The sequence below is a fragment of the Mobula hypostoma genome, chromosome 14 (genome assembly GCF_963921235.1).
Source record: "Mobula hypostoma chromosome 14, sMobHyp1.1, whole genome shotgun sequence".
NCBI classification, from domain to species: Eukaryota; Metazoa; Chordata; class Chondrichthyes; order Myliobatiformes; family Myliobatidae; genus Mobula; species Mobula hypostoma.
In genome coordinates this window covers 22086730-22098770 of record NC_086110.1, presented here as the reverse complement: position 1 = coordinate 22098770, position 12041 = coordinate 22086730, and the positions used below count along the sequence as shown (strand labels likewise).

Below are 12041 nucleotides of genomic sequence, written 5' to 3'. Positions count from 1 at the left end.
AATATTTTTTCCTCAACCAATCATTAAAATAGATCTTATGACCATTATCACTTTGCCCTGTCCAAATTAGTTGCTGAATAACAAAGCTTTAGTGCAGCAAGACCAAGACAAAAGAGATCTTGAGCAACCCACACAAAATGCTCAGAACTCAGAAGGTCAGGTAGCATCTAAAGAGGAGATGAGCAGCAGACGTTTTGGGCTAAGACCCTCATTGGGATTGAAAAGGGAGGGGGAAGCAAGAATAAAACAGTGGGGGGAGGGTAACTGGAAATAATTTAATACAGGTGAGGGGGAAGGTAGGTGGGTGGGGGAGGGAGAACGAAAGTAGATGGTGTTAGAAGTTAGGACGTGGTAGGTGGAAGAGGCAATGGGCTGAAGAAGAAGGAATCTGATCGGAGACGACTGTAGACCACGCAAGTAGAGGGAAGGGGGTGGGTGCCAGAGAGATATAATGGGCAGGTTATTAGGGCGGGGGAGAGGAAGATAAGAGGTGAGAGAGCCACCAGAATGAGTGAAAATAAAAGGGCTGAGTGGCATCAACATCGATTTCTCTAACCACTCCCATTTTCCTTGTTCTCCTCCCTCCCACACATGGAGAGATAGTTCTGTCTTGATTTTGCAACCCTCGATTTCCTGATCTATGAATTGAACATACCATCCTCAGAGATACATGAAGTGTGAACATTTTCAAGAAAGGAATTTCCTCATTCCAGTCTGCAAGAAGGTAAGTCATTGAGTAAGGCAAAGAGCACCTCCCAGTGTTTCAGTGTGAGTTTTGTACTACTACTACTGTGTTGACTCAGGCCTAGGGGGCCGGCGTCGGGCACGATCACAGACTCTCCACTTCTCCCTCTCCCTCATCAGTGTGTTCAGTTCGCCTACATTAGCCACACCGCTGTCTTCTAGGAGCGTGTTGACCATAGTCTTGGGAGGGCACCCAGGGTTCATCCTCCTGTGCATGGACTCCCATATGATGACTAGGCTGGCAGGTAGCTCGAGGTGGCGTAGACAGTGCCCCCTAGTTGCAGTCTTCTCGCCTCGATTTTAGTGGAGAGCATCAGTAGGTTGTTATAGAGCTCAATGTTCGTCATGTGCTGTTGCCAAAACTGCCAAAACATGTCAAGAAAGGAGAGGAGGATGGGATCCAGAGGGAAGTGATGGGCACATGAGGAGAAGAGAATGGATGAGAGGATAAACAGGATAGGAAATCGGGAGGAAAAAACAGAAGGAGAGAAGGGGAGAAATTACCAGAAGTTAGGGAAATCGATGTTCATACCATCAGGCTAGAGGCTGCCCAGACAGAATATGAGGTGTTGCTCCTCCAGCCTGAATTTGGCCTTATCATAGCAGTCGAGGAGGCCATGGACAGATATGTCAAAGTAGAACTAGGAAATTGAATTGAAACGAAGAGCCATCGGGAAATCCTATCTTTTGCGGTGGACAGAACGAAGGTGCTTTACAGAGTAGTCCCCGGTCTACCTCAGGTCTCATTGATGAAGAGGCTGCAGTGGGAGCACCAGATACAGTATATCATCCCAACAGACTCACAGGTGAAGTGCCACCTCACCTGGAAGGACTGTCTGGGACCCTGAATGGTGGTGAGGGAGGAGATACAGGGGCAGGTGTAGGACGTGTCATGTTTGCAGGGATGGGCCAGGAGGCAGATCACTGGTGAGGGACAAGCAGACAAAGGAGTCATGTCAAGAGAGATCCCAATGGAAAGCGGAGGGGTGAAGAGGGAAAGATGTACTTGGTGATAGGATCCCAATGGAGATGGCAGAAGTTACGGAAAATGATGTGTTGGATATGAAGACTCGTGGGGTCCTAGGTAAGGACAAGGGGAGCCCTATACCTGTTATGACAGTGAGAGGATGGGGTGAAGGCAAATACCATAACCAGCATGACTTGGTCAATAACAGATCCTATCAGACCAGTATAATTTGAACTTTTTGAAGAGGTAACAAGTGTGTTGATGATGGCAATGGAGTAAACACGTTAACCTCAGTTCTTTTACCTGAACCTAGGTGAGAAACACTGCGTTAGGCCTCTGTATCGACGAATGTGATTGGGCCCCCACATTCACATGGCAATCCTCATTTGACAGCATTTATGCACGTATTTAAATGATATGAATTTTTTGTGGACCTGCCAGTAAACCTTTGTTTCTTTCTCCATAAATCTTGCCTGGCCTGTTAAATATTTCCAGCTTTTACCGTATACTTCAAATACCATGATTCTACGTGAAAATACGTAGAGCAGATCACTGGTGTGTCCAGACAACAAGACTGCTGCCTGGCCCACCTTTCTGGAGCTCTCCAGTATTCAGCAGAACAAACACCACAATCTACACCGAATGACCTTAGTGTCCTGAAGTCTTGACCCTTACCACCAGTCTTGACCCTTGTCTGAGCTGCCACAATCGGGCGCCTTCCACAATAGGTAAAATGAACGCCAAGGTGCCAGGCATGAAATGCAACATCATGGTTAGATTTCCACTTGTATAAATGTTGCCTTGTACAAATCTGTACTGGGAAAGATGGCCACCATGTTGTGAAAATTCTGTGCAAAGTTGTTGCTGGATAGTTTTGCCTACCTTATCATTATACACAATATTTCAGGGTATTCTTCCAGATCACTGTTCCTTTCTGCCTATCAACCACTCTTCTTCAAAATTCTTCTTCAATGGCCTCTTCCAAAATCACATCTCAGTCATTTGCAGCTGGATTCATGTACAACCTTTTCCTCTGGATTCACGTACACCCAATGGCCTCTTCCACTATCTTACTGCCAGGCCACTTGTGACCAGGACTCATCACATGCAGATCTCACCTCTCAACAAACTGAATTTGTAAATTAAGGTAGGCGAGTGGAATTAGTGTAAGGAAGGGCATGGTCATACACTTTGGTAGAAGGAATATAGGCATGGACTATTTTCTAAATGGGGAGAAAATTCAGAACTTGGCTGGTGCAAAGGGACTTGGGAGTCCTCATGCAGGATTCCCTAAAAATTAACTTACAGGTTGAGTCAGTGATAAGGAAGGTAAATGCAATGTTAGCATTCATTTCAAGAGGACTAGAATATAAAAGCAAGGATGTAATGCTGAGACTTTATAAGGCACTAGTCAGACTGCACTCAGAGTATTGTGAGCAGTTTTGGGCCCCTTATCTAAGAAAGGATTTGCTAGCGTTGGAGACGGTCCAGAGGAAAGTCACAAGAGCGATTGTGGGAATGAAAAGGTTAACGTATGAGGAGCGTTTGATGGCTCTAGGCCCTTACTCCTAGAGTTTAGAAGAATGGGTGGTGGGGGGAGGATGTCCACATTGAAGCCTATTGAATGTTGAACAGCCTAGATACAGCAGACATGGAAAGGATGCCGCCATTAGTGGGAGAATAGAGGACACAGCCTCCGATTAGAAGGACCTCCCCTCAGAAGAGGAATTTCTTTAGCCATGATGTGGTGAATCTGTGGAATTCATTGCTACAGATGGCTGTGGAGGCCAAGTCAGTGGGTATATTTAAAAGGGAGGTTGATAGGTTCTTGATTAGTCAGAACACCAAAGGATACTTGAGAAGGAGAGTAAATCAGCTGTGGTGGAATGGCAGAGCAGACTTGATGGGCTGAATTCTGCTCCTATGTTACATGGCCTTATAGTTTTATGGGATGAAGGAAAATGGAGCTGTGGGAAGTATGGTTAAGGCAAGTTAACTCCCAATTACAATATATGCATTCCTTGTGTTGGTAGAGTTGTCCTTGAGCCTCTCTGGTTACTGCCGCAGCCTGTAGTTAGGCTTGCAACTGTGTTACTGAATGTCATACGCGTCTGTCGAGCTCAGATGATGGTGTGTGTACATTGTAAAGTTTGAGTATGAGATTTTCAGTTTTGCTATGGGCGCGAGGGCACGGTAGTGGTGCCAGTCATTAGGTAGGCTGGCTTTTGAAGATGTATTCAGTCATCTTACCTTGCTTGTGAAACCACTGAATTACCTGCATAATGTTGACCGCTCACGCAATTGGCTCCTCTCCAACAGCGATAAAGCTATCGGCAGCTTTGTTAACACTTTCTGGTCGCCTAAAATTATTTGTCGTTCTTTCCGAATCTTCTGTTCGTACCGAATGAGCACGTTGGGAGGGGAGGGGTAGTTGGAGGGGTTGGAGATAGTAATACATTTAACTCTGCACGTTGATCATATTGCTACCTAGAAGAACTTGTTTTATACAAACATAGCAGTCATTTTTTTTTACTTTAATAAGTCTCTGAATTTCTTGTTACTATTACATTAAGCAGTTTGGAATATTTCAGGAAAGGCATGAAGAAATAATACATAAATGCATATTTTCCTCTGATGTTTCTTTGGAGGGCTCAATAAGAGGATTTAACCTGGGAAGCGAACTTTTCATTCTTTACACGTAACTGGAAGCGACCGATCTGAAAATCATTCTTGCCAAATGATACATACAATCGCGTTCTACTGTTGCCATCGTTACTTGACAGCAACATTCTTGATGACGTAGAAATGACACCTGTTCTGGCCCCGCCTCTATTACCAACAGCAGCCATTCATTAATTTCAGGAGGCGGGAGTCGTCATCGCGCAGTGACGTAGAGACCGAACGGTGGATAGTGGTGTTCTTGCGGGAGTCAGTTCTATACTGTAATAGTGCAGCTACCTGCAGTGGAGTTTCGGCGGTGCATGGTTCACGTATAACCGGCGGGAAGCACTGAGAGACCATGTCCAGGCATCACAGGACACCCGCCAGAACAGTGGACAATCTTATCGAAGTGAAAAGCAAGGTACAATTTATTAATTGCTTGATGTATTATGTAACTTTGTTTCTCTCAATGCTGAATTGGTCGTGTATTATTAAACCCCATATATTACCGTGAATTTTTATAATAACATAAGGTGGTTCAGGTTATGTAACAATGCAACAAAACGAGCCAGAGTTCAATTGTTCGCTCGTTTTTTTTTGGATATTTTCCAGTGATTGCGTGTGTTGTATTCGTAAATGCGTGCGGACCACGGTTACTTGCGCCGCGCTGTTCCTCGGATCGAATTGATCCGCTATTGATGTAAACAAACCTCACCTTCCTCTTAAAAAAAAATCCAAGACGTAGAAATGTGGCGGATTTTTGTAATTGCGACTCTTTTATATTTCTATCAATTGTTTTTCATCCTTTCTAGGCACTCTTTAAGCAATGGTGCCCATTTCTCGCCAGCATAATTCTCATTATTGGCTGTTAATATTGGAGCCATATTTAATGATATTACATGTCATAAAATATTTGAAATGTTGCTCCTGGAATAATTTTTTTAGATTTGCAATCTGATTTTTTAAGCAATATTTTGGATTGGTGTTGCTTTAATCCAGTGTAAGCCTGTTTGGCTCCGCGTGTTAAAGATGCAGGTGCTGCAAACTCTCCGTTTTCCCTTCCACAGTTCGATGCCGAATTCCGAAGATTTGCTCTAAAGCGTTCCAACATCGGGGGTTTTCAGGAATTTTACCAGCTGATACAAGCCGTCCATCAGATACCATACGTGGACGTATTGTTGGGATATACCGATATCCACGGGGATTTACTACCCATTAACAACGATGACAATTATCACAAAGCAGTCTCGTCTGCCAACCCTTTACTGCGAGTCATTATTCAGAGACGCGGTAAGTCGAGAAAACGTGACTAACTGCAATCTTCCATTAAAAGACTGGTGCTGGAACTGTATCCCGTAAACATAATTTTGAGACGTACTGTATAACGAGTGTCGCAGAGTCCGATAGTGCCTTTATATTTTGTGTGATGCCTCTTAAGCGCTCAATAATGTAATGCGCCATAATCACTTGTTCTAAATGTGCGCTGTATCATACAACTCCCATTCCTTTGCCCACTAAACTGTCTCAGTCATAGGAAGAATCCACCTCAATCTTTAACTTCTTTCAAAATAGCCAGAAGGAATAGTAATGCACGTAGTTACTTACAATGAACGCTATTTTTAGCAAAATGTTTCTCTATTGTCCATGTTACAGTTTTGTCTATTTTTAGCACATAAGGTCACCTGCTCCACTTATTAATACCAGAAATGGCTGCAAATTAACCTGCATAAATTTATTGGTTCTGGATGATTGGTTTTTAGGGTTAAAACAGTTTACTTGCTGCTTTAAAAAAAACTCATGGATTGGGCCCTAATAAATCACTCCAAAGATTGTTTGGGTAAACAATTGCATGTTCATCCCATGGTGAATTGAAGCTTGCGTTTTCAAACGGGAGGGTCGGTGAAGCTGACTGGGAGGAGGCGGGGGGATGGGGTTGAGTGGGATAATAAATCAGCCGTGATCAAATGGTGGAGCAGACTTGATGGGGCCAAATAGCCTAATTCTGCTCTTGGATTTTATGGTCCTATGGGTGATGAGGTTAGAAACCGATTTAAGTAAAAGCTTTCTGAAATGGGAGTGGGTCAAAAGCTTCACTGAAACTTGCATTGTGGAAGAAGGATTCCTGTAATTTTTTTTTGCATTATGCTGATGGATTCTGCTCTTTCTTCATCTCTTCCTTCCCCACCCCCTTCCCAGTATTGCAGAGAATGGATGAACTGATCAATTTCCCAAATCAATTATGGTGTGGGCAGCAAACTTTGAAACAGAATAACCTCCTTAAGAGATCTCCTCTTCCTCCCACAGCCCCAACCTTGTTATCACTCTGTGGAGGACACGTCTGCTTATTGCCTGCATGACCCACATTGCCACTTCTGAATTTTTTATTTCTGCTGTTGTATGCAGCAATAGCAAGGTGGTTTCATATCACTTGCGAGGAGTTTTAGATTCTAGCAGAGACCATTTGGTGGGCAAAGGAGGTGTTGGAGTTGTGGGAAAAAAACTTGGATTATAATTAGTTTGCAAATTAGATGACTTTAATTGCATATTATCTTGTTAGGTGAATTTGTCATTCCATTCAAAGTCATTTAGTGAACAATATTGAAAATAAAGTAAGCAAAACTTCTTTTAGTTTTTGATGCTGAAAAGATGCTGCATAATATTTGTGAATGTCTTGAACATTCGCATTTCTGAATGGAGAAGACTTCTTCATTTATCTCCAGGCTAATAAGCATTGTTGAACTACGTTGCAATAAGTTGTTTTCCCTCACTGAGTGCTGTCATCCTATTAGACAGGGAACGTCTGAGGTGTTTTCCCAACTTCCTGTTGTCTATTTCTGATTGATTAAATCAGAAAGGCTAGCATGATTTGCGTGATGATAAAATGTTTAGTTGTTTTCATATAATTATTGCAGTGCCTTTCTGGTTGGTAAGCAAATAGTTTCCAAGATCCAAGAATGCAGTGGTAGATATTCAGAAAGCCTATGTGCTTGGAGACACTTGAAAAATGTTATTGAAGATTTAATGAAGAACCTCCAATTTGTCAAACCAATATGGAATCAAAGTGTAGTCAAATAACTTTGTGGATGTTCCCCCCCCCCCCGATGTCTGTTATACAAACTTTCTGGGGAAAACGTAAAAAGAAACTCGGAAGGTTATTATTGCCTGTACTCGTGCTCACGAGGTGAATGCAATAGTCACTCAAATTTTCATGAGACAGTAAACTTTTTGCTAGCTTGCTTTAAGTTTGACTTAACTGTATTAAAAATGTATCAAAGGTAAATTGGCAAAATTTACCTTATGCCAGCACCTAAATCTGTCTGCATTGTTTCATACAATTTTATGATCAGGATTCAGAATTCTGTGGTTGGTTCTCCCTGATCATGTTGACCTTTTTCACCTGAAGTTAGGTTGAGAATACAGAACCGCTACAGCGGCAACTCTTCTCTCAGTGAAGAATACCACACAGGAGGCTGGTGGCACTGCCAAAATGCTGATTTCTGTACACACTGTAATATCTAAGTAGCTTTAAACTTTGCCACAATCCAGTTAATGCGGCATCCTCTTCTGCTCTGTTTCACCTCCCTGTGAAACTTTTTTTTCTGGAAACTTGTAACCTTGTCTTGATGTTAGCCACATTATCAGTTATCATTTATCTATAGTAACTAAGTCCCAAAGTACTTATGGCAATTTCATTTAAATTATTTTCCCTTTTTTTCTTACATTTTTGCATTTTGAAATTTATTGCATTTTTCTGGGAAGAACAAAGTATTTTTTTAAAACATTATCTGAAATGCTTAACAGTTTGCTAAGCTGGAGCATACGGAACACATTCTGAGCTCATTAATGTATCTTGCATTAAGTGTTTCAGGGTCCTTTTCTGCTGAAAAGCTGCATTTGGTGTGTTACTCCTGGAGTATGGAAGTATTGGTATGAAGCGTACCACTGAGCTGCTGCTTGTCTTTCAAATTGTAGGTGCTCAAGTGTATTGTTTGCTGATGACGCAGGGCATCACAAGCTTGGCGACTTCTGACCTTTTAAAAGCCCATGGCACTCTGTCTTCAAGTACTTTAATTAGCTAATGTAGCAATGCTGTAGACATGAAACTACTCAGCAGGAATGATTTATCCTGTATGACTGAATTTCTTGATGGTTGCAAGATTAAGAATAGCAATGGTCTCTTTTCCCCACTTCTCACCAATTTACAACAGATGAACGGCAGACTTAAAAATGTCCAGCGTATGGATGGGATTACAGTCCTGGAAGTCTTGGCTTGTGTTCTAAATTTCATCTGAGTTTGTAACTGGATTTGAATGTTTATTTTTGATTTGTGGATTGTCCGTCAGAGTCAGCCTTCCATGATATAGTTCCTTTCTGTGTCAACTGTTCTCTTGATCCTTTTGTCATTCCTTTGCACATAAAACTGATGTGGAGTCGATTTTAAAAATATTGCTATCATTGTAAAACTGTCAATGCTACCTGTGATCAAGGGAAGCTGGAAACAATATAATTTACTTGCACTGACCTGACAATTTGATTTAGTTGATACAGTGTGCAGGCAGTGTAGTGAATGAGTATAGATGGAAAACGATTTATCTGAAACATCTTTGGCATTAATGCTCTTGTCAAAGTCCTGTCTGGATATCCAGATTCTGTGATCCACATTCAGTTTGTATATTTAAAAACTGTCTGAGTTTATTCGGTGAAGACATCTATTGGTATTCTAATGAAACATTGATACTTGGCTCTTCCAATGATGTCAATTATTCTATTTGTTCCATTTCATTTATTTTCATTTATTCTATTTATTCTATTCTATCAATTTATTCTGTTGATGTCATTTTGGGTTGAGACTTGGGTGTTAACAGGAAAAATAATTATCTCAACTGAGCTTCCCCTTTCGAGGTTTTACAAGACAGGATTTTCCTCTTTTTAAAACAGTACCCTTTGTGTCCTGGAAGGCAGGAACATGTGAATGGTAGGGCCCTGGGGAGTGTTGTAGACGGGAGGACTCTAGGAGTGCAAGTACGTGGTTCTGAGGTTGTTACTGGTGTTGCAGGTAGACAGGACGGTGAAAGTAACTTCTGGCATGCTGTCCGCCTTCAATCAGGGCACCAAGCACAGAGGTTGGGATGATGTGTTGCAATTGTACAAGATGTCGGTGAGGCCACATTTGGAATTTTGTGTTTATTTTCAGTCACCCTGCTAGAGGGAAGGTGCCATTAAGTTGACAAGTGCAGAGGAGATTCAAAAGGGATGTTTTGGGACTCAGACTTGAGTTGTGGAGAGGGGCTGGGCAGGTTGGGACTTGCTTTTATTGGAATGGAGAAGAATGAAGAGCAGACAATTAGGAGGGACATGGATAGGGTGAATGTGCTTAGTCTTTTCCTCAGCTGGGGGAACAAGAACTTGACAGCTTTGGTTTAAGGGGAGAGGGAGGGATTTAATCTGTACCTGCCCGGTGGCTTTTCACCCAGAGGGTGGTCAGTAAATGAAATGAGCTTCCAGAGGAAGTGGTTGAGAGGGTACACTAACAATATTTTCGTACTTGGACAGGTGCACAGATGGGCAAGGTTTTGAGGGATAGGAGTCGGTTACAGGCAACTAGGACTAGCTTAGATGCAAACGCTGGATCTTCTGGTGAGCTTTTCCCTAGTGTGCATATCAGACGGCCATTCTACAAACAAGTTTTTGAATGCAGGTCTTGGCAAAACAGCAATTTGTTGCTCTGCAGCTACAGACTTCATGAGCATGGTACATCAAAAGAAATTGCTGCTCTTCATATTTAATTGCAGTGACTAACTTGTGAAGTGACCTATCAAAGTAAGTGACCCCTGTAAATGTTTCTCAATCTGGACCTAAAACATTAGAAAATGTCAATCTTGGGAACAAATTGTTGAAGTCTATCTTTTAGGTTCTCTGCACCGAGAACTGCCAAAGAGTCCACTTGTACAAATGCTGGAGTAATTCAAGTTGAAGCCTGTATTATATTGTGACATTGCCATTAAGGCATTTAGATGAAATTATGGTTGCAGTGCACTCCTATAGGTAAAACCTGCAGTGTGGACAATATTGGAACATTTATGAATTTTGTTAAAGGTAATTTATTAATAAGGATGTTATTTTTCATCTTGTTTATATGATCCTAGCTAGTAAGGGTAATAATGGACTTGCATGGCATAGTGAAACTGGAGATTCACTGTTGGTTTAAGCAACCCTTGGTTGACATCCTTGATATGAATTAAATCAAGTAATCAAAATGGGCAGTGACAAACAATTTTTTTGCTTATTACAACTTTTTAAGCAGATAGAGGAGCAATATCTTGATGAATAGTGGTTTAAATAAATTGGGAATAAAATCTTATTTCCAGATTTGGTTTTTGCGGGGTGGGGGAATGAAAGCAAGACTTCAGTCGTCATGTTGACTATCTGCTGCACAAGTCAGTTCTGTACACGGCAAAAGACCATGTCACTTAACAGGCTGCAGTGTTATTATAGACAGCGCTTTTTTAAAAAAAAACAGCTCAAAGCTATTTTGGTCTGGAATACTGTGTACTGTTTTCTGTATAGGGGAAGGAAACACTGAAAATGTGGTTATTTTCAATATATGATATGAATATTGATTTGCATGATAATTTCCACCCCCACCCAAAAAGAACAAGTCTTGATCTCTGAGGTGGGAGTGATGGTGGTGGCTGATTTTTGGCCTGTGAAGCAAGTAAATCTCTTGCTGGTGTTTGAAAGTGTCAATCGTAAAATTTGCCCTTGGTATCCGTAAGTTTTTGTATGGTTAAATTATTTTACTTTTGAGACCTTGAAGGGAATAGAACAGACGAGCCCGTAACAATCCTAAACAGAATGTAATGGACTTGAATGGCCCGCTGATTTTTTGTAGGCAGAGGGGGCAACACTGGGATCTATTTTTTTACACTGTAATCTTGTATTAATTGTGCCCCAAAGGCAGTCTGTGTCACACTTGAGTGATTTTTAATTACAATGCAGTCTTTGTGGTTGAAGATTGTTCTTGATTTCAGTTCAATATTGACCACTGGAAGTTTCTTCTGTGCTTGGAATTTATTTTTCACTTGTCCTACCCATTTTAATGGAACAAAACAAACAAGTTGAAAGCTCCCTTCTGTTTAGCTACCCGAATATGCCTTCTATCAATATTTATTTTCCTTCAATATGTGGCTACCTAGAGTGTATGTTCTAAAATTTAGTATTCTTCAGTGTACTTCTGTAGTTGGGAGGCACTTTGCTGCTCTGCCAATGGGTGTGAATACTCCTTTTGGGAGAATTGTTCTCTGTAGCTAGTGGTCAAACTGCATTCCATTATTGAACTTGTGACGGGCGGATAACACTCAGGTTGTTGGTACCTCTCCTTTGCTGAGACTAAGCCTGGCTCAAATGTTAATGGAATGTTTGTTTCTGTACTGTTGTCATGCTCTAGGTGCTGACTTTTTGGGTAAGGTGTTAGAGGTGTATAATGTGGAACATTATGGCCATGTGTTGAAGAACGGGGTTACCCCTGGTGTCCTGTTTAAATCTTTCCTTCGACCAACATGATTGGAATAGGCGACCTGGCCACCATTCTATTACTTGCTGTGAGCAAATTAGCTGCTGATTTTTGTCTGTCAAAAATTAATGGCTAATCTTTAGTTTGTCAAGGTGC

At 41.5% G+C, this 12041-nt stretch overlaps 1 protein-coding gene across 1 annotated transcript in view; it reads left to right on the top strand.

Moving 5' to 3' along the window:
* Positions 1 to 635: 635 nt before the first annotated feature.
* pard6a (par-6 family cell polarity regulator alpha) overlaps positions 636 to 12041 on the top strand; it is a 78147-nt gene continuing 66741 nt past the window's right edge. Inside the window, exons 1-3 of the mRNA XM_063066798.1 lie at positions 636 to 724; positions 4574 to 4793; positions 5440 to 5662. Of these exons, the coding sequence (XP_062922868.1) occupies positions 4731 to 4793; positions 5440 to 5662 (286 nt within the window). The 5' untranslated portion in view covers positions 636 to 724; positions 4574 to 4730. The remainder of the gene's footprint in view (positions 725 to 4573; positions 4794 to 5439; positions 5663 to 12041) is intronic.